The following is a 27,277-nucleotide window of genomic DNA, read 5'->3' on the forward strand; positions in this document are numbered from 1 at the left end:
AATGTGCAGACTCTGTGTTGTGTTCATTCAAAAGCAAACTTTATTTTTTTTTTATTAATTTAGTGGGTCAAAAATAATTAAGGACTGATGGCCATTTTTAAACATAGAAAACCATTATCAGATGCTCAAAAGTTAATTAACTGACAAGCATTTTCTCGGACAAGTGATCCATGTTCCATTATTATTCTGTGACAAATTAAGCAGATAAAATATATGGAGTTGATATCAAATGTCAAACTTGCATTTCATATACCGTATTTCCCGGACTACAAAGCGCACCCGAATATTAGCCGCACAAGCTAAAATCAGGGGAAAATCCTGTTTTGTACATACATTAGCCGCACCTGACTAAAAGCCGCAGGTGTTTCAATGTTGACTTATCATATGTAAGAGAATATGCACAAAGCGAATTGTCAGGAAAGAGATGGCTGTTTGGAGACACATCACTTTTATTAATATTTTGAAAAACAAGTTATGGGTACATATTTGCATAACTTTTTAGGTATATGTACAAGTACCGGTAATTACAAGTATGAAACATGTACTGTGCTTCATAAATGAGTAACAAATGTAGTACATAACAATAACCTACAGCACACCAGAAAAATAGATTCGGCCTACCTTTTAGGCTCAGGTGCAGTGACACGGCTTTAACAAGAAGAAAAGTCAGTCATTCACCACCATCTTTCTCTTCTTCCTGCGCACTAAAACCACCAAAGTCCTCTTCTCTAGTGTCGGAAACGAACAGGCTCAGGATGGCTTCGTCATCCACTCTCCGCTTCTCTCCTTCGTTGTCACTTTCAAAACCAAAGAAATCCTCGTTGTCAGTGTCAGAGTCGAACACCCTCTGAAGGGCCGTGGCGGTGTCCTCCTCTCCATCATGCAGCAGTCCAGCCCTTCGAAATCCGTTGGTGATCGTGGATGTTTTCACACTTTTCCACGCTGTCAGAATCCACTGGTGGAGTTGAGCATAACTTGCTTTTCGCAAGTTTATCGCCGCTCATCATCCACGCCTCCCGCTGAACGCGTAGCGCTACTTTGAAGTTTGTTTTTCGCGCTACTTCGTACGGCACTATGTTGCCTGGCAGACGGACATGTGACCAACATACCACTCTTGAACCCCGATCCTTCCGCCAGGCAACGTAGTGCCGTACAACAGCGGAACAAACAAAACAAATCGTCCTACGATATCACAAAAATCATGGACAATCCATAGAAAAGCCGCACCCGACTAAAAGCCGCAGAGTTCAAAGCTTGTGCAAAAAGTAGCGGCTTATAGCCCGACAATTACGGTAGTTTCATTGAAATTCTCAATGTGAAGTAAAAGTGCAAGTAAAGCAAGCTGCCATTAGATGGAAAAACTAAAATAAACCTATCAGAGCGGTAGGGAACATTTTGGAAATGGACAGTTCAATAATTCGGTGCTATTGAACTGGAGAAGGCCAACACTAAAAGAACTGAAAGACCATAGAAGATAAATAAAGTGGATGATCTTTCTAGTTAAGAAATACTCTTTCACAACACTAGCCAACTCAAGTACACTCATCAGGGTGTAGACATTGTCAAAGTTTATTTTGAAGAAACAATTAAAAACATTTCACATTATCCAAAAACTATATTAGAGGCAATGTTACTACATGGGCATCTATGGCTGCTAGTGGAACTGATGTGATGTGACTGCTTATAGAGGTAAGAGGATGAACTTTGAAATCTGCATGGCTATACTTTTTGCCTAGATTTAAATAAATGCTTCAAAACTGATAAGACAGGATTTTATAGTACAAGTGGATAATGGCCCAAAGCATATCGAAAACATTTTTCAAGGCAGAGAAATGGAATATTCTTTAATGGCCAAATCAGTAACCTAATCTCAGCTTAATAGAGCATGTTTTTCAGTTACTGAAGCCAGAGAGACCCACAAACAATCAGCAACTAAAGGCAGTTACAGTAAAGGCATGGCAGAGTAGCCCAAGGGAGCATATGCAGTATTTCGTGATATCCATTAGTTTCTAAACTTCTGATTGTTACTGACTACAAAGGATTTTCATCCAAAACAGTATATTATTTTATATTTTAAATTATGTTAGTTTGTCCAAATAAAAAAAAAGAGAATACATATAAATACAACTGTAATTCATTAACAGTTAATGCAGACTTCATGTAAAACCCTTTAAATTTAAAGTGTAAGTCTGCACTCTAATCACTAGGGGTGCAACGATACTCGTATCGATATTGAACCGTTTGATACAGTGCTTTCGGTTCGGTACGCATATGTATCGAACAATACAAAATTTTTAATTTATTTTATCAACTTTCCTTCTGACGATGCTGTCTGTGTTGAGCGCTCAGTGGATCTGCGCTGGACAGTGCAGCCTAGGCAGAGTAGTCGAACGCAGATTCACTGAGCGCAGGGCAAGCTAGCGAGACAGAAGTTAAGCTCTCCTTGCAACATGGCAAATTGAACCTCCCCCACCCTGATTCAGATGTGGCGCTTGGAACTATTTTGGTTTTCATGTGACGTATGACCCTGAAGGTAAGCGCGTCATGAACTAAAGTAAAACAGTATGTTGGATGTGCCACACAATGCTCAATTACATTGGTGGGAACTAGTGTGTTAGCGCAGTTTGCTCGTTAACGTGTTGGCCGTCCAGCCCCACGCACGGGGCGATCCGCGGTAGCTCGTTAATGGAGACTTGCCGTGTTGTGGCGTTAACATCATTTCAGATTAACACTGACAGCACTAGTGTGAACACAACGAATATGACTGCACATTTACTCCGACATCATCCTAGTGCAAAGACAAGTGGAAGCAGACAAAAACAACAAGCACGCATGCTACAAACTTTACCTGAGTCATTTAGACAGCCGTTAGCACGTGATTCTCCTTATGGGGACCTGATATGTTTAATATGCTGCTGAGAATATACCCCAGAAGAAGCGTATAGTATAGCTTTTATTTTGGAAAGAGCCATTTCTCTGTAATAAATTCTCTTTTCCAAAGATGAGTGATTTCTCGATCAGATAGATTTATTTTTTTATTACTTTGTTGTTTCAGCAACATTAAATTTAAAAACTGTACTTTTGAGTTAAAATATATATTTATAATTTTAATAAATGACAAATTAATGACATTTTTTTTTGTATCGAAAAAATATCGAACCGTGACACCAAAGTATCGAACCGAACCGTGAATTTTGTGTATCATTGCACCCCTACTAATCACATATTCACTCATTCACAATTTAAAATTGAGTGTTGTAGTGTTCAGAGGCAAAGTTCCAAAATGTGTTACTGTCCAAAACAACTATGAACCCAACTGTGCTGGAAACACAGATATTACTTTCATGACTGAAAGGTCAAATATGGTTACCACACCAAAAATAACCAACTGCATTTTTTCACTATATGTGGTAAGTATTGATGATCCTATCAAGCTCTTGGAAAATAAGCAGTAAAGCAGATTGCCCAAAGCATCAGGCTGAACACAGGAAGAAAAAAAACAAACGTTTTATTTTTAAAAATGACTTTTTTGTGATGTTCAAGTAATTCAGTTTTGATTTTTATAAATCACACATGTATTGATTAATCTCTTATAAAGGTAAAGGTTTATAAATTATAACAGTTCCTTGAATTCTCTCAGCCTCTATGAGCAATGACAAGTCATCTCCAGAAATGTTTTTAAATTAAGTTGAGTGTTGCAAGTAATTGCAGTACTATTATGGATATTACACTATGTGTGTTTCGTGCTGTAGAAAATTAAAAAAAAAATCAATTACACTGTGCCCTGGAGTTGCAGTAGAAGAAACACAAACTAGAAAAAATATAAATTTTCTAGGTGACTCAAATAGGTAATGTGAAGGAATTTCACTGAGCGTGGAAAAGAGGGTAGCTAATATTTATCTGAGGTAAATGCCAACACATGGAATTTAAAGTTGGGATGTCTTCTGGAATATAAGTATTTTGGCACTATATTGGTGGTCAACTGTCCCTCCTCTAATTTTTCCACTACACTTGATTGTTTTTCTATTTTTCATTGATTGGGTGACACCTGACTTTAGGGTCTTAAGTTGTCATCAATAACAAAGCAGTATTTTTTCTGGCTGTAATAAAAGCAAAATTAAACATCTTAAACATCAGTCACATCTTGATTGTTTGATTTAAAATTCATTAAAATAGATAAGAATAGTGCAGGCTAGAACTGAACATGAGTTATTTTACGGACTGTGTGTGTGTGTGTGTGTGTGTGTGTGTGTGTGTGTGTACTGATGTAATGTATATATCTGGGGGTTGTAAACAATAGAACAGAAGGATACTCATACTAAAACATAATACCAAAGATACATTGGAAAGTTGGAAATCACTACACAAGGAAAGACAAAAGCTAAAACTGTTCAGAACAGGAATAAGCTAAAAACAGAAACCAGAGGCTTGAAAACATTACAAAAGATTAAATTCATTATTGAATTGGTAGGCTGACCAGGAATCCAAGTCAGCCTACCAAAGCTACCAAAACAGTAAATCCTAAAAAGAAACCTAACCTCAAACACAAAGAATTCAAAATCCTAGGTTCCACTTTTTTTAGATTTCAGCAGAAATATTTTCCATTGCCAGACTGTTGCAAATACTAAATGTTAACCAGATCAGGGTTCTCTATCTTAAGTTTTTTTCTGATTGTGTCGCACTCAAATTCTATAAATATTTTTTTACAATATGTTTGCAATAATCAGAGTCACAGTCTGTTACTGTAAGAGAAAGAAATATCAAGTCTTTAAATAGTGGACAGTTGTACGTAGTCATTTGCCTATTCTAAAACATTTTAAAATGCTAACAATGTTCTTCGTGACAACCACTTGTAGCAGACAGTTTTAATGGATTTCAGATACTGTTAAATTCATCAACTGTTATTAGAGAACTGACCAAGAACACCTGAGGAAAAACTGTAACATGTCAATGATTTATACAGAAAAAGAACATAAAGCAACATTAGCATTCACTTGGAGATTTTTTTGTGTCCTCATAATGCCACTGTTTTGCTGTAAACACTACAGAGCTTAAAGTATTGAAAAAGAAATATATAATTAAGATATAATTAGAGAAGTAATTAAAGGTTAATTAATTCTTCTTACCTATGTCATAGTATATAACCTTCATTTTTGAAGAAGAGATTCTAGTTAATTTTTCTCTGTTCAAATAAGAAACAGTAACTTGAAAACACCTCTGTTTCTCAGCCTAAAAGTTCCAGAGCTATATCTGAAAAACTTTTTCAATGGACTATAATTTGATTTTTCTTATGTATTCCCCCGGGGTATCCAGACTCTGCATAGCTATAATTCAGCAAAACTAAGGTAGAAATAACAGACATGAACAATTACTTTAGTGGTAGCTCAAGAAGCACCATTGTGATGTCCCCTGACTTCTGATGTTTTATACCTTCATTGGAAACCAAACCCTGTCACAGCAACCGTGCAGTATTCACACTGATTTACACCTAGAAAATAAAAATGATTTGGAGAAATAGTTTGAGGCACCAACAGTCTAACATCCCTTTGATGTTAACAAGCGGTAAATCAGGTTTCAGAGAGAGAGGAAGATGAAGAGGGATACGAGGTACGATGAGGGGGGAGGATGAAGTGGAGACAAAAGAAAAAGAGCAGGTCAAGAAAGGGAAATGCTGGATGTTGAAAGAGATTTAAAGAAAGTTAAAGAGAGAGAAGAAAAATAGAAATTGAAAAGAGGAAGTGAGGAGGAGAGGGGTTGGGCAACTTTCCTTTTATGTTACAGGAGCAGAAGCATAGAGGAGGAAGTTAAATTGAAAGAAATTAAAAGTTGAGAGCAGATAGGGAAGAAATGGTTTAGCTCTGATGTACAAAATGTTAACCTCTTTTCAGATCAAAGTCTTTCATAGGGAAGCCCAAAAAATTGAACCATACAAAATTGTGTTTAGATCATGTGTGCTTTTCTTGTGTTTATCAGGAAAAATTAAATGTTGTTCCAAGATTACTCTATAATAAACTTGGAAATAATGAATCAAAGCTTAATGTAAAAACCTACACTGAAGCTGATATTTCTAAACATTCAAATGTTCTCCAAATGTTTGCTAATTTGCTAACATGTTCCAAATTCAAGTGCCTAAAGTAATAAACATCCATCATCTAGCAAGAACTAGACCATTTTACAATGGGACTACTCATTTAATATATTATCATCTATAAGTACTCAGTAGTTATTGGCCAGATCATTCCTCTTTGAACTGGCATTCAGTTTGAGCTTACATTATGCACTTACAATTCATTAACATCTATCTATTTAGGCTAGACAGGAGCATTGTCCCAAACAGGCCCATGAGAGCTCAATGGGAAATTAAAATAACATAAACGTGCACTTCTGAGAGTTTATTTTTTTAAAGTCAGAATGAAAACAGTTTTCTTTGTTTGTAGAGAGCAAATTTATAAGCTTATATTGTCCTCCATATGCTGAAGGGTCACAGTATGAATCACCATTATAAGAATAAACACCCATAGAGAAATAGACCAGAAAGGTAGATTTGCTAGCAAAGCTACAAAAGCAACAAAAACCTTTTATGAAGCTTTACACATGGTTAGAGCAGTCAAGACCAGCTTTGTAATTTCCCACAAAGAGTATTTGGTGCACTCTGCCGTGCTAATATACACTAAGAAAAAAGAAGCACTTGAGAATGCACCCCTCTCCAGGCGAACCATAACAAAATGGATCGAGGACATTTTCAAAGATCTGGAGCTTGAAAAACAAAACAGACAATTTTGATTTTTTTTCTCCGTGGCTGTGGACAAAAGCTGTGATGTCTGTGACACAGCCTAGTTACTCATCTTTGTACATGGGATAATGAAAGAGTTTGAGATTACGGGGGAGCTGGCCGCAACGTGCTGAATGAAAAGGACCACGACAGGGAGTGAATTGTTTACGGAGGTAACTGCATGCTTTGATAGGCTTGGGCTGAAATGGGACAAACTGGCAGGTGTTACAACCAATGGCTGTCCAAATCTGACAGTGAAAAATGTCTGGCTTTTGTAGCGGATAGAAGATAAAGTGACTTCAGTAAACCCAGAACTGAATCTGGTATTTTTGCACTGTATTATACGTCATAAAGTGTTGTGTACAGTAAGTCAGTACTAAAAATGAACCATGTTTTTGATGTTATAACTAAAATAGTTAACTTCATCAGGCAAGAGCACTGAATCACAGACAGTATGTTGCACTTTTGAGTAACTGTTGGAAGAAGTCAGTATCCCTTTTTTATTCATCTCACTAAGAGGAGAACTTAGCATACATGAGGAGATATGTGCAGATGATGGTTCTCTTTGGATTTTAATTTAATCTTCAATTCAGTTTCATTTATATAACACCACATAACAACAGCGGTCACTTCAAGGCGCAGGTAAAGAGCATAAAAATAAATATAAAACCCCAACAATCAAACAACCATCTTTGAGCAAACACTTGGCGACAGTGGGAAGGAAAAACTCAATTTTACTGGGAAGAAACACGTCACAGAACCGGGCTCGGGGAGGGGTAGCCATCTGCCGCAACCAGCTGGGTTTGAGGGGAGAGAAACAGGACAAAAAAAAAAAAAAAAAACACTGCCTGGAAACGGTACTCAAAACAGACTAGATTTAACTTCCTGAAAAACCCAAATAGCAGTAGCAGTTTGTATAAAAAAAGTTTTTGAATTTTGCAAAAAACACTGTAGTTTTGGGAAATGTTGATTAAAGTGTGATCAGATGTAGGTGTTTTTACTATGTCTATTTAACATTTCCATGGTCGTTCATTGTCTTATTGCTATAACGAAATCATTCTTACCAGTAACACTTTGTAAAGAGATAAAATGAATATTTAGACGAACTGAGTTCAGCTTAATGGTGTACAGCACAATAGGCCAAGTTGTTTACAGTTAAAGATTTAAAACAAAAAACTGTAGTGTGGGTGGTGTGAGCTTTTAAATAAGTCATCTGTAAGTAGTGATGTCTGATACACGAATTTCTACAACACGGGGATTGAATGTGAGGTGCAGCTGAGTGGAAAACCTAATAAACAGAAGTTGGCAGATTTAGAAAAGGAAGAAGACTGAGGTGTAAAAACAAAAAAGGGTGAAGAAGTCAGATAACAGGAAATGGATGTTCATATGCTTTAGGGTTAAATAGGAATGGGTGGGGAGCACAGAACATTTGAGGCACTGGGAGATGAAAGAAAGGGTGGGAGGAGAGATGAGAAGTGTAGTGTAGAGACAGAGAGGGTGGAGAAGTTATAAACTTCTGAGGAATGGATTAATGGCCATAGAATTATATAAAGATGCAGAAATAAGAATAGGTGGGGCAGGAAAAAATAGTGAGAAAGTCTATTTAACACAGTTTTGCACCAACTGATGATTAAATATTTACACATATTACATTTTCTGAATATTGCAATTTTCTCAATATATTTTTTTCTAAAGCAGTCATAAATAAATAATATTAGGCTGACTTTATGCCAGTTTGGAAATTGTAACTGCCCTTGCTTTTATTTCATATCTGCTGAACTTTTGTTCCAATTTTTAAGATACTTGAAAACATAATTCTCTGCTGTCACTAGGAAAAGAATTGCTTTCTTTGTTTCTCTTTTCTCACCTAATAACTCTATTTGGTTCCTTTGTTGGCTATCCATGCACAGTTGCAATATGTTATACAGATCCCTAGTTTAGGTATTATGTAAAGAGCTATAAATATGCAAATACAGCCAATGCAGTATTTTAGCAAACTCTAACTTTCTGTTCAAATCTGACTGATTATTTCTATCTTTTGACAAAGATATTGCTGGTAAAAAATGCACATTGATTAATCAAAACACTGACAAAGATTTAAATTAAACAGAATACAATCTAGGATTTTCCATTGCCTTATGTCCATTTCCAGTCAGTTCATATGGGGTCATATACTGGATGGTTTGCTAAAAGTGTATATCCCAACACTCACCTAAAACAAGCATTAATCAGGACAACAACTGCTTTAGCATTAATGCAATAAGAAAGATGGTTGAACTGCATAATGTTGTCCTTTGGGAACAAATAAAAAAAAGCTGTTTGCTCAACCAAATTAAATTAAAATCTATATTTAAAAATCGATTCTTCTTCAGAAATCCATAAACCTATTTTATAAATGAAGTTGTTTCATTTTAAATATGTATAGAAACAAACATTAATCCTACCAGTTGCTAGCGCTATGTCCCATGCAGTTTTGGTTCCTAAAAAGACTGCTCTACCCAGAGGTCAAAGGTCAAACCCCCTTTCCACTCATCATCTTATTAGAAGGTGTCATGTTGTAACATTAAATTTCAAAAATAAATAAATAATAAATTAACCAAATATGTACTATAGAGTGTTAAAAAGCTTTAGACGGGTTTTTTAAAAACAAAAAAAAGAAATCATGCATTTTGCTAAACCCACTGGTATTCTGGTTCACAGTATTCTTGTTGGTCGTCTTATGTATTCAGTGAAATTGTGCTAATGTCTTAAAATGACTGCGATTTACTGATTCGAGGCTGTTAAATGTTAATATGTTGCTTCACGTTGGCGGAGATAACAAGAGAGAATTCGCAAACCTGAAATGCCACTAATGCAACAGGAAGAAGTACATTATTAACCTTTTCTTTCAGGGCACATTACAGAACAGTTTTGCAAAGTGCTTTACAAGATTAATAAACTTGTTATAAATCAGTGACAAATATCTTACTGGATGCAACACTATAATTACTGTGAAAACTTGCTTTAGGCTGTGCTTGAGCAATGCACAACAGAGGCTGCATCTGTTTCTGTGGAAAAAACTCAATGCAACTCATTTGATTTTTGTTTAAAATGTCACACATGCATGCACGTTTTTCCCAGTCTCAATCAAACTGTTTTTTCCCTCTTTTTTATTTATACATTTATTTTTAGGTTTCTCCGAACTGTGACAAGGTTTTGGTGAATGGCAAAGAAATGCGTGGTCAGCGGTCTTTGACCATCAAGTTCTCATACCTGCACCTATCTGCTCAGCTTCAGCTCACCGTCTGGGTGCCCAAGCTACCGCTTCAGATAGATCTGTCAGATACTGAGCTCAGCCAGGTCAAGGGCTGGAGGGTGCCAATCATCACTAACAAGAGGTAATTTGCCTGTCTGACCTTGAGGGAATGAGGGAGTGTAACACACGGTAGAAGGTGTAGGCATTAGCATAATTTTGTCAAAATGTAGAGCATTTTACGTACACCATTTTCATTTATGCTACAAAGACTTTTTTCTTTGGTAAGAAACACATTTTAAGACTATTCAGAAGGGAAACACAAACACCTGCAATTGCTGTTAGAATCGAGCAGTGAACTGTGAGGAACTGCAAGTTTTTGAAGTCACAAAAATTTATGGTACAGGCATTTGTTGAGTTGTATTTCCTACTCGTCTCTGAGAAATGTTATTTTGTCTTTCATTTTGGTATATATATATATATATATATATATATATATATATATATACACTACAGCTTACAATGCCATATTTTCCAAATTCTCTCAAAGCTGAACCAAAGGTATATCAGTTTTAAGTTGCAGACTGACAATATTGTTTATTCCTACCAGTTTTACAAAGCACATAACAGGATGTTAAAAATGGAAATTGAGTGTTTCTTGCCAAAACTTACATTGGCATTAATGTCTACATTGGAAGTTTTCATCATTTACATAGCTTTTAATGATTCTAAGTATCATTATGCTTTTGTGCTTCTATCTTTGATTGTGTATTTGTATGACAGGTATGTGTGTTTGTGTGTTTTATTCCTATTTCTCATCTTGCCACCCTTCCATTTTGTTCTGCTGGGCCTATTTTTCAATTTTGGCAATTTCTGCTCACGCAGCCACCAAGCCGTGTGCACAAACACACCTCCATCTCCCCAAACCACTATCTGACAGAGTGAAACACAAGCACTATTAGGTAGACACATTCACACAGACACATGAGCAACTGGGGCACTGGGTAATGGAAAGAAAATTCCTGTAATATTACCTGAGTTTCATAGGTACTGTAAAGATATAAGACACAGATGCAGTCCTCTGTGTGTATATTCTTGTGTGATTATATGATCCTATGTGTGCCTGTATATGGTCAATGATAGATTTCACAGAGGCAGGCAAAGGAGAAAGAATGTGTGTTTATTTGCGTCCTTCTGAGATAAAAAAAAATACATTTTCATTTAGAGACGAATCGAGACAAGTTGCCCTCTTGTTTTTTAGTATTGAAAAATTAGTACATTCATAGTATATTTTATATTTCTTATGTTTTATTTCATTAGATTAGATCTGATTTAATTAATGACTACTGTATTTTTCTATATTCTGCAAAAGAAATAAATAATTAAGAAGAAAGACATGCAGCTGTCTTAGCGGTGCTGCAAGTCTATTTATTAGTAGATTGCTGCTTACTAGATTAACAACACAAAATACAAAAAAAAATCATTGTTCCATTGACCAATATTTTTAAATACAAATATAATAATTTAGTTTTTACTTTTTGATACCATATGAAAGCAGAAGAATGTAAAGTTTAAAGAATCCAAGTTAAACTGAGTAAAACAATAATCCTGTTTTGACTAAACAGTGTTGCAAATGTAGTTCTGCTCAAGACTCTATTAAATCCCCTAGTTTTAGTGATTTTTACATATGTTGTTCCATTTCATTTTTTCTGAAAGTATCAAGACCCTCTTATAATGTAAAAGATTTTTGATGTTGTTTATAACGTTACAAAGAATCATTTCTATAGTTTGGATCTACTGCTTCGGAAAAATTTGCCCAACAGATAGTATTACATAAGAATAGAAAATTGACCAGTTACGTTTAAAATATTTTGACCATCCTAGTCTTATTACAAGTGCTTAATGTTCAAGTAAAGTGTTTAAATGTGTTAAATGTAGATTAGAGACTCAAGTGTCCTTTATTTGGCTTAAAGTGTAACCTGAAGATGAGATTATTCAGTACATCAGCTGGAGCTGAGAGGAGAGAGGAAAGGGGACATTTAATTACTGGATAATCTCACCATCCCTTCATTTTATTTCTTTCTTCCTTATTTATCTCTTTTCTTTTCAGACCCACCAGAGACAGTGAAGATGATGAGGACGATGACAGAAAGGGCAAAGGCTGCACCCTACAGGTATCATTTGATTGTAAATCAGGATTGTTTATGAGTGACCACAACTCTTTTAAAGGCAGTTTAATCTGAATAATATCTGCCTAAACACTGAGTTATTGATACTGAGTTGTACTTCTGTGCCATGTTTTTGTTTAATCACAAGCATTGAAGTAAGAGTCTGTTGTGCACTTTAGCATCAGAGTCTGAATTTGGCCTTGTTCTAACCTTTCAGTACCAGTATGCTTTGGTGCGGGTCCTCACTCATTTTGTCGCAGAACCATCTGACCCAGGTGGAGAGATGGTTTACATGCTGGGTGCTGACTGGCAAGTTGATATCACTCATTTGGTCTTGGACCAATTAAAGGTGGGTATACACAAATGCTCACAAACAGTACCCTTCTATTCACTTGCAGATCATGGCTTCTTCACAAAGGAATAGTTTAACATTTTGGGATATAAATTATTTGCTCACAGCTATGGGCAGTGACACTTTCTAATAAGTACTTGTAAGGTGGCTTAATATATAGACAGTGCAAAACATATGTCCTGATTTTTTGCATTTACAGATGAACTGTGTGAACAACTATAGCACCTACAGGAGCTTCATGCCACGGAAACCCATGGCATGAAGCTCCCAACACACGCTTTTTCTGCTGATGTTAAGAAGGTTGCGACCTCTGCAGTTACTGAGTCAGCAGAGCTTTTACACACTATGCATCTCAGCACTCAGCAGCCCTACTCTGTAATTTTACATGGTCTGCCACTTTGTACCTGAGCTGCCACTTGGTAATAATATCACTTACAGTTGATTGTGGTATATCTAGGAGGACAGAAATTTCACAAATTGACTTGGTACAGCAGTAAATTGTATCAGAGTATCACACTGGAGTGGGACTGAAAACACCTGAATTCAAAAATTAAGAGATGCACCCAATAGTATATTAATATTGTAATTCTTTCTAAACAATAAATAATGTATCCTTTGACTGCCTCCTGTTTCTGTATTCTGCAGATAGAAGAGCCTCGCATTGCCAGATTAATAGATGGACGAATCGTAATCGGGCGGGACCTGGGACACACCAATATACAGGTATTCTTTGCTCGCTTCATCACTAAAAGTGCAACCCATCTCTTCCCCTTCAATTGTAACTAAGCTGGTTGATATTATAACACCAAAAGAACCGTTTCTGCTTACTGAAGTCTATATTCATCCCTATAGTAAAGTTAAGAAACTGACTGCAGTGGGTCATTTACTCATCATACAGTATTTGAGTATATATAGAAAAAAAAAGAAATTCCACAAGCAATGTATTCACTGCTTTTTACAAAGTCCAGAAAAAGACAGTTGAAAGAACTCATTATGTCAAGCGCGGTGTAATTTGGCACTTCACATTACAGCCATAAGTACTCCAGTGATGTAAACACTATCCCCGTTCCTCATATATAAGCCTCCCCTGCTAGCTTGTTATACAATTAGCCACAATTAAATGTTGAATTTGGCCCTGACATCTCAGCGTGATGCTCACAAATTATACACATATACACACTGAACACAGTTGTGCACTTTCTGCATTCCAATGAGCCTGGCCATTGTAACTCAGTGTGACAGTGGAGGATGGTTCTGTGGCTTATTCTGTTATTTACTTATGCACGGTTATGTAGCAGAACTAAAGCAAAACCACCAAATGTTTCGCAGTCCTCATCAGTGTCGTCTTATATTGTTTTCTGTTCTCTCTTGCATACATCACATATATAGAAATTATGTATTTTTATGGTCGCATTCATTACTGTGTTGAAGAGTATGTTTCATATTCGTTAACAAGTAAATAAAAAATGGTTGGAGTGAAGTTCAGTGCACAAGTGGCATGATTTTTGGTAACAGCTGGGTGTGTGTTAGCAGGGGACTTCTGCATTAATGTATGCACGCGCACACACACACAAACACACACATATACAGCTGTGGACCGTTTGGGAGCTAGGAGAGAGAATTTACCGAGAATTCCCACTGAGATGCCAGAGTCGACAGGCATCATTTGATAGTTTGACATTTCAATTTTAGCCCCCAGCTCTGTCTTCCTGACTATCGCTTCTTCCTCTTTTTCCCGTCTCTCTTTCCTTTCTATCCCCAGTCTCTCTTTCTCACCTTGTTATTCTCTGCCGGTCTTGAGGAGCAATCCCAGAGCCGTCAGTCATTGCATTTTGTTACCTTGCTGAGGGTGGGATTAAGTTTGACGCCCTGACACATTTGCTGCGAGATTGTCTTTGTACACCAATCAGATCTGCCTGTCCTCCTGTCGCTGGGCGAAGTAGTACACTACAACATGGGCCCCCTAATCTCTATCAGTGTCTGTCTGCTGTTCCCCCTGTTCATATGTACCCCAATCTTTTTCATGCTCCTTCTTTCTGCCCCTTTCACTTACTGTCCTCCTCTATTTGTCATTGTCCCTCTCCTTCTGACACCTACTCTATTTATTTTTCTCTTGCTTGCTTGCCATCTTACTTACACTGTCCCTTTTTCTTTTCATCCACTCTGTTTTCATTTGAGTTGTCTTTAGTTCTGGCCTTGTTGTCTTAGTTGAATGCTGACACACTGGGGCACAGCTGGAATGCAGACGGGAACACAGTCTGTGTGCATTTGTGCGTAGATGTGTTTTCGTTACTTAGCGTGTGCTTCGCTGTGTGATGACAGCAGCAGAGTTTCCCTGCATTTTCTTTACACATGCAATACCAGCACCATCGGCTTTTACAGATCCATGTTTGTCTGTATGTATTTGCATGTGTATCTAAGACATGCTGTGCAGATTGCAGAAATGAATCAATGATGATCAGTCTGTGTGTGTTAACCTCCTAACTACTCCAAGTTTATGTGGCACAATGGTGGCTCTCACTGCTCTTGCACTGACAATGTTAAAATTTCACCTTAAGGAAATATTGACGCAGACAGCAAAAAAGCTATTTTATGCATTTCTGTTGTACAATGTTTTTTACTGTTTGTTCTATAAAAACTGTACTTACTAATGTCCAATTACTTTCACAGCAAATCACAAAAAAATAGAAAAAGTATGATTTCCTTGGGCGGAAAAAGAAGCTTTTCTTAAACCTCATTTATTCAGCAAACTTTTTAAAGTTAAAAAATGTTGGGGGGGGGTTTTGGATTTGAGTTTTTAGAAATACCTTTCTGTTATGCCCTGGTAACCAAAGAAATTAAATTCAGTTTAGCATTTAGTTAATGCTTCAAAATTGCTGCTGAATAAAGGCATTACCAAGATGACAGCTGAGTAGCAGGACTTATCAGCAAACATTTAAACAGCTGTAATCTCAACATATTTTCTTGACATTTAGACTTGGTTGAAAAAATATTTGGCATCTATTGGATGTCTTTCAAGAACATCCTTGGACTTTCTATTTACTTAACAGTTAAAAGAAATTAAATACTCTTGCTTTCAAAAAAAAATGAGATTCTTAAAGTCATTTGGTTTAGGAGAGGCAATGGCTCAGTCCACACAAGAAATTTCCTCACAAAGCAAATAAGAGAGAATGTCCAAAATGACGTGAATGTGTTTTTTATATGTGAAAACAGATGTGTGTCCAGAAATAGTAGTCTGTGTACATGTAATGAACACTATGTGTCTGAGTCTGTGTGTCTGAGTAAACCACTGTTTTACATTGAAACAGCAACATTTGTTCATTTTTGGGCACTTTTGCCATTGACCACTTTTGACAAAATAAATAACATCATTTCTTGTAGAATGATTTTCCTATAAGCCACAACATAACCTTGTTCCTGTTATTTATATACTTTTCAAAACTATGAGACCAAAACTCATATTTCGTTGCTTTTTAACATCTAGCTTGCCAGGATAGGTGATTTAAACTTGAACTTAAATATGTTTTTGTATTGTCTTTTGTTGCAGGTTCTGTCCCCCTTGTCTGACTCGATACTGGCAGAGAAGACTGTAACTGTATTAGATGACAAGGTAAATATTGCTTTATTATATATTTTTGTAATTTAGGTTAGTATATTCTTGAGTCCAATTTAGCAGATTAAAGGTTCTACCAGAGGCCAATATTAAGATTAATTACATCTGAAAGCAAACAACAACCAAAGTTCCTCACAGAGTAAGTAAACACGTGTTTATTAGGGCTGCACCTGTACATAATGAACTCAAATTATGCATATTTATTAAATAATGCAGCATCAGACCATGGCACGGCATACAAAGAGTGCTGTGATTTACCTAAAGTGTAAACTGTACTCTTACTTATAGCATGTTTAATGTCTAAATAATGTCTGATACAAAAGTTGTATGCTTGTTGATTCACTTTTATTTTGTAATTATGCTATATTAATAGGGATGGGTACCGGTATCCGGTGCCATGATGGCACGATCAGAATAACAAACCTTTAAAAGGGGACAAAAACTACAACTTGAACTTTTTTTTATATTGCTTCTGTGAATGACTAACACATACATTGGGTTTTTTTGGGGGTTTTTTACCTGCAGGTCACCATTTCTGACCTGGGAGTCCAGCTGGTTGCATCTTTGTCCCTTAGTTTGAGTCCAAGTCCTGTAAATTCTCAAGCCATACAGTTAATAACCACAGCTGCTGACCTGCTACATACACCTAAACAGGTAGGAGATCACTTTACGTCAAGTCTACATCTGCTAAAATTTTATGATCCTGTTATTCAGATTTACTTCTCGGCTCCAATAAGAATATGTGGCTAGATGAGTACCCAATTCAAGGTTGCATGGTGAGGGGTGAGCATACCCCAGCTTTCATAGAGCCAGAGGCAGACACACTGAACATGGACGGATGAATTATATAAAAAGATTTTTGTTCTTACGAATATCTGTGATTTTACTCACACATTAAAACATTTCTGCAAGCCATCACATCCTCTCACTTTATCTAGTTTGGACATGTAGCCATGTGATTCACATGCAGACAACTCTCTGCCTTTAGGTTTTTATTACACAAGTGAAATGATGGCCACCATCTTTGCCTGTTCCTCTCTTCACAGTAATTCCCTAAAGGTTGTAATCATGGCTCTTAAATAGTAATTCTGCACTGCGAACATTATCTAGATGCTATCTCTCCCATAATCAGTTTCAAATTAGGGAAATGTAACTTCAAGGCTATAGCAATTACAACAGCAACCGATTACAACAGCCATTTCTTTTTTTAAATGAAACTTCAGGCCCTAAATACAATCCAGTAAAAGAAATTAAATCGCAACAATGATGCCCTCCTGGGTTTTAAATGCACCTTAGAACACACATGCATCAACACTACATATGAGTGGGCGGAGGGAGGTTTGGAGTCTTCACACACCCCCGTTCTCTGCGGCCTGCTGGAGCGGGGGGGCTAGGAGGAGAAGTTGGCCGTCCGACTGGGATCTGGAATGTGGGGCCTCCCTGCTGCTGCAGAGTCGGGGCGGTCTGCTTCTCCCCACCCCAGGGAAAAGGGTAACACCACCTGGGTCTGGGTGCAGTTTCCCCCTCCAGGGGCAAGGGTACCTAGACCTGGGGTATAGCGTACGCTTGGGGAGTGTGATTGTGCGTACAGTGTCTCTCTATGTCTGTCTCCACGTTGGGTGAGTGTTGAGTAATTGCATATGAGAGCATGAGGGTGGGAATGCATGTTTGTATCTGTGTGTGCCTGTTTGTCTGTGTCCATATATCAGGTTGGGTATCAGACGTCACCTCTCTGGGGACATCTCAGGCCCTCCAAGGTATGGAGGCCTATCTCCCCCTACCACTTCCCCTACCAGTGGCAGACGCCCTCAGACATCGGTGCGTTGGTGGTTCTTTGTGTCCGGGGATGGGCGTCCAGGTACACACCGGCTCACTCCTTGGTGGCTGCTTATTGGGGCCTGGTGCCTGGGGCTCGCTCGGGCCACTTCGGGGGTGGGGTGCCCTCGGCCTGGGGCTCGGTCACTCTGGCACAGCTGGCTGCCAGCGGAGCTCATGGGCACGTCACTGCAACCCCCCCTGGCTTCTGCTCTGCGGCTGCTGAGTGACCCCTCATCTGGGACTCTCCTCAGCTCTTTCTGGGATAGTGGCGCGGCTGCCCCTCTGTTGGTCTTCCTTGGTCTCTTGTGTTCTGAGGGCCTCTGGATGTCTGGAGTTTTGATCTCCTCCATACCTGCTTCATGCCCTGGAGGACGGGGCTGTGGCTCCCCACACCCTCTAGAAGATCATTACATGAAGGAACCTTTTACAAAAACAAGCGCGTCCATGCTCACAGGTGTACACACGGGTGATCAAACACACAAACTACACCCTTTTTGGCTCCTACCTCAAAGCACACTGTGTGCTGTCAATCTTACGTGCTGCACAATAATGTTTAATATTTAGTATTTACTGTTATATTCCCATAGATCATCGTGATGTTGTTTATTCTCGTTTTTTTCTGCTTGTTTTCTTTTTTCATTCTCAACAGGTGAAATTAAAAAAGTATCTACTGTTATCTATTGTTAGCTAGTTTATTGTGATGGTGTTGTTTTTATTATGTTGCTCTTTGTTGTTTGTTTTCTCTTCTGGTTTTTTATCTCCATACAGGTGATCCAGGTGTTTTGTTTGTTTTTCTTTTTTTCTTCTTCCCCCCTTTCTCACCATCTCTTCTCCTCTCTATTTTTCTTTCTCTCCCTCTCTTTCTTTCATTCTTTCTCCCTGTCCTATCCCCCAGTCATGTCTGTCCCGTCTTTAAAAAATGAAAACAAAATAAATACATAATTATAATAAAGGTCAATCAAATGGACCAATATGGCAAGGCCATGATGATCCACTTGGTAAAGCAAATCCACTTGGCATCTTTTTTGGCCTTCAGACAACAATTCTGATGGCTAAAGATCCAAACGGGACAGGCAAAAAATAAATAAATCACAACAATGAATTTGTCACCTATGTTTTCTAACACAGTGAAACTAAAATTGTTATAACATTTAAAAAACCTTTTTTAAACCCGTCTTCGTCTCCACTTTGATCCATTATATCATCACACATACCCGTTAACACAGTTATTACATGCACATATTTGTACTGTACCGTATTGGCAAGGTACCATTTACTTATTATTCTTGATTTTTTAATGACATTGCCAAAGTTTATTTTATACCATATGAAGTTATATAGAATATGTTAAGCTCTCTTCATACTTATTTTTGTTTGTTTGTTTTAAAATTGCCACAACATAAATACCACCCAAGGGCCAAGCAGCTCACCTCAATCAAAATATAGGTTTGATCCTGCAGTTTATTAAAAAAAGGTACTAAATCTTACTCTACCGTTGTAAAATTATTTACTAGGTTATATCAGTGCAGTAGTCTTTTTATTTTTATTAATAGGAAGAACAAAGCTGTTTGTCAACGTAAATCTGTGAAGCAGGACCATTTAATGGCAAGTTCCCCACATGTGGGACTCATAAAGGTTTATCTTATCTGATATTATTTTATGAAAGAAGAAAAATCTTTGCTTTTTATATATATGTATAACCAAAATATTATACACAAAGAAATCACAAAACACCATTAATTCTAAAAGGCTGGGACAAATGACCCAAGACTACGACAACATTATGAAAATGCCATATACCAGTAAATAAGATTAAAAAGCTACACAGTTGGGTCTTTGACACTTTGTAATATCTAATATTAGCTTTCCAATGTTTTGTGCTTCTCCTGATAACATGTTTGAAATTACTGTGGTATTAGATCTGGATAACTACACTGGGCAAAACCTGCAGAAATGTATGGAAGGGGTTCCTAAATGGTTAAATGTCAGCGACATCTCATGCACTTGATGATTTTACACTGCCCTAAGGATTTAGCAGGAGCATGCCACAGTCTTTTGAGCCTGTGAATGTGGACTTTGGGATTGGCCCACAGTCACTCACCTTTTAGAAAATACTCAGAGTCGAAGAAAGGTGTTCCATCAAGTAGTTCCCAAGCTTATACAATAGCATTTAACAATTTCAATGATGTTAAAGTGAACTAGAAAGCATATCTGTGTAGGTTCTAAATCATACACGTCATTGTAGTCTAAGGAGCTTGGACTTCTTTAAGCTTCTTGAAGATATTCCACCTCTAATCCAAGAAGCTTCTTCAGTTCTAAAACCAAATGGTGGACAGTCCCTAGTGGGAGTTGTCCCTTAAGAGGGTCGCTGACCCACTATTGATCATGTCCCTCATCGCTTGGTGTGAAAACCTATTGTGACCTATTGTGATCACCTGATGCAAGATGTGAGTTGGGGTGAGGCACTTGGGAAGGGATCTCAAAACTTCACTGTAGGTGGCAGACAGTTGGTGTCGTAAGCCATCTCTTCTGTTCAAAGATGGTCAATCACAGTGGACATAGATGACCTCTTTCACTACTCACTTCGTTAAATAGAAAACTAAAATGCAGACACTTTTAGAATGGCACGTTGAGTGCATAAAATGTGAACTTTACCAAGGAGCCAACTTGAAACGTACAAGAGTCCAGCAAGTATAAAACTGTATGACATGGCCCATGATAAGAATGTACTGTGATGAACAAAAGCAAGATCGGGCGTTAACAAGACCAAAAAAAAGACAAACATAGAAAACATAATAGGAAACAGATCAGAAATCACAGAGACAGGAGAGGAAGTAAAGTAAAGCAAGGCACAAAAGAAGAAAGAGGGAACAGCCAATAAAAAGCAAAGACTCTTTGTTGATGTCAGTTATCTTAGCTTGAAATATCAGATGACAACATTCTTTCTATCTTGTGCAAAGAAAAAGTATCAGTGATAGATATTCTCTTTGATCTTCTTTTGTAAAAGGTCACAAGAGGTTCAACCAGTGTCATTAAAATACATTTTAATGAATGGATGAACTATTTATAAGCTTCAGTTGTAATTGTGCAGGGTTTTTTTTTCTCTTTTTCAGGAAGCTGGGATCAGTGCATGGATCCAGTACAGTGATGGTTCAGTGACACCATTGGATATATATGATCCAAAAGACTTCCTACTTTCAGCTGTCTCACTTGATGAGAATGTCATTTCTGTTACCAATCAGGTACTGGCATCTTCCTTTATATTGTCAGCAGTGCAAAGAAGTGACAGTTTTATACATTTGTAGATCGTGCTTTTCAGAGCAGAAAGCCCAAATTCAATTCAATTCAGTTCAGTTAAGGTTTATTTATAGTTTGCAAAGTCATAACAAAAGCTGCCTAAACGCATTTTAAACTGTAAGGTATTAACTTCCACATTCTCTTTGTCATTTAGGAACAGCACTGGCCCATTGTAGTAGCAGAAGGTGATGGGCAGGGGGCATTGTTTCGAGTAGAGATGGTCATCTCTGAAACTTGCCAGAAGTCAAAAAGGAAGAGTGTTCTGGCATCTGGAGTTGGAAATGTTATAGTTAAGTTTGGAGCAAAAAATGACGAAAGAGGAGTGATGGGAAGAGGGGGGCAAGATGATGGTGGAGGGTTGGATAACAGCACCAGTGAACAACGGACAAAAGATGGAGGAGAGTGGAAATCCAACAGTGCAGCAGTGGACCGAGAGGAAGGAGCCATGAGGAAGGTATGGAAAAAAACAATAATAAAACAGTGAGGAAAGGATATTTTTAAGAGTATTTTCCTTAAACTGTAGTTTTAGAGTGTACTCACATTGGATAAACACATTTAATCATCAAAGTTTAGTTTGTTTAAGTAGTGTAATCACTGTGAGTGGTTGTTAAGTACACCTTCTCGGTCCAGGGCATCCCAGTATGTCACACATATAGTCTGATCATTATCCATGTCTAGCACAGAGCTCCCAATGTTTCCTGCCTCTGTGAAAATTGCTGTGTTAAATATAGTAAATAACATAACTGTGATGCAGAGAGGACAATATGTCGCTGCGCAGTGTGCGAGCAGGCCAGCAGGAGAATGGGGAGAGGGAGTCAGTCTTGTGTAATAATGCCGTATTTACGTGAATCCAAATGAATATACAAAATCCACATATTTTAACCATTTACTATATCTGTGTTTTCATTTCTATTTTCAGGTTAGCTCAACAACCAAGAGTACAGTAACCCATCGTGCTTCTGGTGGCAAAGGTGCTGGTGGTGGCAGCAGCAGTAGTCGTGGCAGTGGCCCCAACCAAGCAGGCGACTACAGTAGCTACCCAGCACCAGTGGAGGTACCGGGGACTGGAAACAGTGAGCTAACCCAGCCCACTAGAGGCCTATCAGACCTGGAGATTGGGATGTATGCCCTCCTGGGAGTATTCTGCCTGGCAATACTGGTTTTCCTCATCAACTGTGTCAGCTTTGCTTTCAGGTAAAAAAACAAAAAACAAAAAAACCCTGAAAACCTAAACATGTTACTCAGCAACAAAACATGATGCACATTAAATACTGAGGCAGGTCCATTATGGTTAGTTAATATATGGGTGGAATATAATGTGAAACTGAAAGGATCTATGAACCACAAAGCTGGTTTTGACAGGTAATCTGTATGGGCCTAATATGCCCATATTAGGTAACCATTGTCTATTGGAGGATTAAAATTTCAGCCAGATCAATGTCTTGTACATAGCCTTTAAGTTAAAACCTGTAAGAAAGCTTATTCATTGCAAAGAATATTTAATGATGGGCATAAACAGCTTTGCTCAACCACATTATTTTGTGAGAGAAACCTTTTGAGAGAAGTCAATTGAAAATAAAACAATTTCAAGTATAGAGATTGTTGTCTGATTTTCAAGATCCCATTGATACACTCATTCTTTACTTTTTAGAGAGGTAACTACTGCTCCAGTTGGGAGTGAAATATTCATATCAACAGGCTAGTTTATTAGAAACACATATCACTGAGCCTAAACAATTATAAAAAAGAATAAATAAATAGTGAAATACCCTTACAATAGCAGGAATGTTCAATGAGCTTATTTTGCCTGTGATAAGACTGCATCTTTCCAGTCATCCTTCCTCCCGCTTTAGCCTCTAAAATCAGCTGATCAATATTTTCACGACAAATGCAGTAATCAGTTATCTGTTCTTTTCTGATTCTGTCCTCTCCTTTTTGTTTCAAAATGGCAGAGAATATTAATTGCTCTGTGGCTTATTAAGTGATCAGTGGAAAGCAGCAGTGGTTGGCACAAAAATCCAGCATACCTCTCAGATAAATGTTTTTGTATTAAACATGTTTTATGTTCTCATATCCTTTGTGTGATGCTATTTTGTGTGGATTTTAAGAGACAAATCACAAATGACTCTCACCAAATGTAAGTTAATAGTTCCCAGCAACCCCAAACTGGTTAAGCAGTTGAGAAAATGGATGGATGGATGGATGGATAACAGACTCGTGATGCATCACTTATTGTTTTGCTAGTACCATGAAAACCTAAAATTGGACTTAATTCTCCTTCAAATTTTCTTGAACTTTTTAGTGATATTTTGATGGGGTAAAATCCTCAACTTTTATCAGTCATTCCTTATATTGTCTGATAATGCCTATAGATTATAGTCATGAAACTGCATCTGTTTAAATTTTTACCTCCATTGATGATTCATTATGAATTTTCCTCTGCAGATACCGTCACAAGCAAGTCCCAGTTCTAGAGGCAGGAGGCAACATGAACCATGCCCACGACTGGGTGTGGCTTGGCACTGAGGCTGACCTTTTAGCAGACCACTCTGACCAATGCCAGGGTGGCGTGCCGGATGAGTGCACCACCATAATTGACCGCAATGAAGGGGGCTACGAGGAGAACAAGTATCTACTGAATGGGGCCGGTAACACCTTGGTAATGGGCATGGGCACTATAAGTGGGAGCGGTGGCAGAGGTGGACATCGGGGTGTCACCCATGGACAAACCTTGCCTAGATCTGTTCCAGAATCGCATCAGTGCCTTTCAGCAATCACTACTGGTGGCAAAGATGCAACAGGTCAAAAGGAGCATCTGAATAATTCCCCCCAAGCCACAGCTGCAGCTGCTGTTGCAGCGGCCAAACGCAAACGCGTCAAATTCACATCTTTTGCCACTGTTCTGCCCAATGATAATTCAGGTGGTGGCCCATACACCAACTCATCAGTCCTGGTGACGAATGGGAGTGAAGATGATATCAAGTGGGTGTGCCAGGATATGGACCTAGGTCAGTCTGAAATCAGAACCTATATGGAAAGGCTACAAGACAATCTGTGACTGATGGGAAAGAAACTGAGAAATGGCGGGGCAGAGGATTAGTACAGTAGGGGGAGAATGGACAATGAGTACAATTCACCTATAATGCCTTTGCAGTGGATATATGGAGGGAGAATGGGAGGGATATAGGAAGCGTGAAGGGAACATAAAGTGTGATGATGTGTCTGGAAGAGCATCTAAGAGACATTGTGTTGGGTTGGGGACGCTTACATTTAGCATCCCTTAGGCTATGAAAAGCATCACTAGCTCACACTAAAATTAATGGTAGCAAATAATAAATAACTTTGAGTTTTTTTCTGTTTTATTTATTGTGAAAATATTAGTGTAAAAATCAATAATAAAGTCACTATTGTTTTAAATGTTTACTTTCAGAAAATTAGTAAACCATTGTATAGATACTTACAGTAAATTCAGGGTACGTTATTGGACAGACATTTGTAAGCCACTTTACATTTAAACGAGGATGGGAAGGACTTACATCATGTCCTGCCTTCAGAAGTCTTTTTTACTCGTGTGGTATATTGCCAACCTTTGCTGTGGCCGTTGACTAATCATTGATCTACTTTTGATATACAAACATTTACCTGCCGAGTCTGCAGAATGGTTACGTAACGAGTTCTCTGACGAATATGTGTTGTTGGTTTATCATGTGACCCATTTCTTATGGCATTTCTCATAAGTAACATGTGAAATGTAATAAATATATATAGTCCGAGTACTCAACTAGAAATTCAGGCATTTTGCAGTTACTAGTGGGAATTGCCATTCAGCTCTGTATTCAGGCAAATGTGCTCTTTCTTGAAACAACAGAGTGTCTTGAGAGTTGGAAAATGATGTATCTTACAAAAGACTGTTTCTCCCTTGGATCCAAGACAGAGGCATTTATTCTTGCACAATTACAAACAGGAAAGGACATTAGCCATATTTGAGGCTGATTTTCTGTTTTCCCTGCAGCCAATGATGGCTTTCTCCCTCTATCCAGAATCACTCCTGTCATCCCCTGGCCCATCTCCTTGTCTGTGATTGGACAACAGTAGAACATTTGTGAAGTTAAAAAAAAAGAAAAATACACACACAGTGAAACACTGAGTGTAAGGGGACTGACTGAAGTGTCTCATATTAAAAAAAAGGAAGTGGTTGGGCTTTGCAAAGCCTGACTGAGCACCTAATAATGAAGATTATTAAAAAAAATGTACCACATAGGCAACCAGACAGACAGGAGTACCTACAGTGTTGAACATTGAGATAACAGGATGTACTGAATGACATGTGAATGGATAATGATAATGGAATGGATACCTGACGAACAGATATGGATACGTACCAGCTTGTTGAACATTATTATGAATATATTGGGGTTTTTTTTTCCTTTTTTTTGTCCTTTTTGATAAATAGAAGGTTTTTATGTTTTTCTTTGTTATGTTTTTCCCTAATTTGGGAAGATATTAACTGTAGCGTTTTATTTCAGAGATTTATTAAGATTTAAGAATATATGATCCTTTTTTCCTTCTAGATACCTATTTATTTGAAATTATGTTTGAGAGGGTGAGGAAGGAATGACAGGGCAAGGACAAAGACTGAAAGTAATAGGCCTGCTGGTGAATGATAGCACATAAAAGAATAAGTGGAAAGAAGGACTCAGAACAGGCAAAGGTTGCCTCACCTTCGTTAAGCTCAGGTGACGAGTCATGAAGAACCGACAATAAAAAAGGAGAACTGTACGATGTTAAGATTGCAATATTTATTTATAAATGTGTTACTGTTTCAGAGTACACTGTATGTTGTAAATAAATAAACATGCTTCAAAGTGCTTGTGAATAAGATTGCAGGCCACTAGCCAACAACTTGGTGATATTTTGTACATTTTACAGTGCAAATATGGTACACAATACTATCTACCACCACAATGTGAAAGTGATCTTATGGGTTCTTTTTTTTCTAAAGATGTTCCGGTCTTTACTTCAAGTATTGAATGAGTTCTTGTCTTTGTACAGGGTAGAAATCAGTTTACCTCCGTGAGATGTAAAAATGGAGGCCATTACACTCAAAATTGTTTGAGAAGGGCGAGTCTCAGAGGTCCATTTAGGAAAGCAAATTAAACCAACTGTCACAATGTTTTTTAGTGGGCTCATTCAATTGAAAACAAGGGCATTATTTTGATTACTAAAAGCATCTCTATTTTCAATCATTTGTTAAACAAGAAACATTTGAAAAATACACGCTGGCATCAAAACACAAATGATTGGGTCTGAAATGGAAAGAATTGGGAACAAAAAGAAAATGCAGTGTAAACAGACACAGATAAGAGACCTGAGCTGATGCCAAATGGGGAATAAAAATTGCCGTATGGCCTCCACCAAAGCAATAGATATTCTGACTGATGATGACAACTATACTGTATGTTCTGGACACATTACTGTATCTATCCTACTCTGCTCTCCGATGTAGTTATAAGACTGCTGTGCTCCAAAGGAACAGTCAAATGGATCCTAGTTCAATAGTTGCTTAAGGTATAAGTGTAGCAATGCTCTCAGTTGAAAAATCTTTCTTAAATTGCTGTGAATGTATTCATACTTTACAGCTCTGGAAATCCATTTTACCTACTTTTATTTTAAAAAAAATATATGGATGTCAACTTAAAAAATACAAGGCTATTTTTGAGAGACTGCAGATTGGGTATTTCAGCTTGCACTGTATTTGATATCAAAGAAAGGAATACACTGTAAAAAAAAATATAACAATGTCAGCAAAAACCACAATGTACAACACGCTTATTAAACTACTGCTAGCTTGTCCTGAGAGAAATAGTTTTAACTTATTTGCCTTTACAAATATCAGAGATAACCTCTCTAATATTGGCTGGTCTTTACCTTATCATATAAAGCACCTTGAGATGGCTGTTATTGTGATTTTGCTATATAAACTGAATCCAGTTCAATTCAGTTGAAATGAAATAAATTAACTGCC

At 37.7% G+C, this 27,277-nt stretch overlaps 1 protein-coding gene across 1 annotated transcript in view; it reads left to right on the forward strand.

Annotated features, from left to right (window-relative positions):
• Window positions 1-26,423, forward strand: part of LOC146376501 (transmembrane protein 132C) — a 283,608-nt gene extending 257,185 nt beyond the window's left edge. Inside the window, exons 7-16 of the mRNA XM_084945651.1 lie at window positions 9,944-10,149; window positions 12,115-12,178; window positions 12,390-12,521; window positions 13,170-13,247; window positions 16,072-16,134; window positions 16,663-16,791; window positions 21,069-21,197; window positions 21,407-21,706; window positions 22,172-22,446; window positions 23,698-26,423. Coding sequence (XP_084801777.1) covers window positions 9,944-10,149; window positions 12,115-12,178; window positions 12,390-12,521; window positions 13,170-13,247; window positions 16,072-16,134; window positions 16,663-16,791; window positions 21,069-21,197; window positions 21,407-21,706; window positions 22,172-22,446; window positions 23,698-24,310 — 1,989 coding nt within the window. The 3' untranslated portion in view covers window positions 24,311-26,423. The remainder of the gene's footprint in view (window positions 1-9,943; window positions 10,150-12,114; window positions 12,179-12,389; window positions 12,522-13,169; window positions 13,248-16,071; window positions 16,135-16,662; window positions 16,792-21,068; window positions 21,198-21,406; window positions 21,707-22,171; window positions 22,447-23,697) is intronic.
• The last annotated feature ends 854 nt before the right edge of the window (window positions 26,424-27,277 follow it).

Source organism: Perissodus microlepis, chromosome 12, assembly GCF_051167445.1.
Source record: "Perissodus microlepis isolate ML-2025 ecotype Zambia chromosome 12, ASM5116744v1, whole genome shotgun sequence".
Classification (NCBI taxonomy): domain Eukaryota; kingdom Metazoa; phylum Chordata; class Actinopteri; order Cichliformes; family Cichlidae; genus Perissodus; species Perissodus microlepis.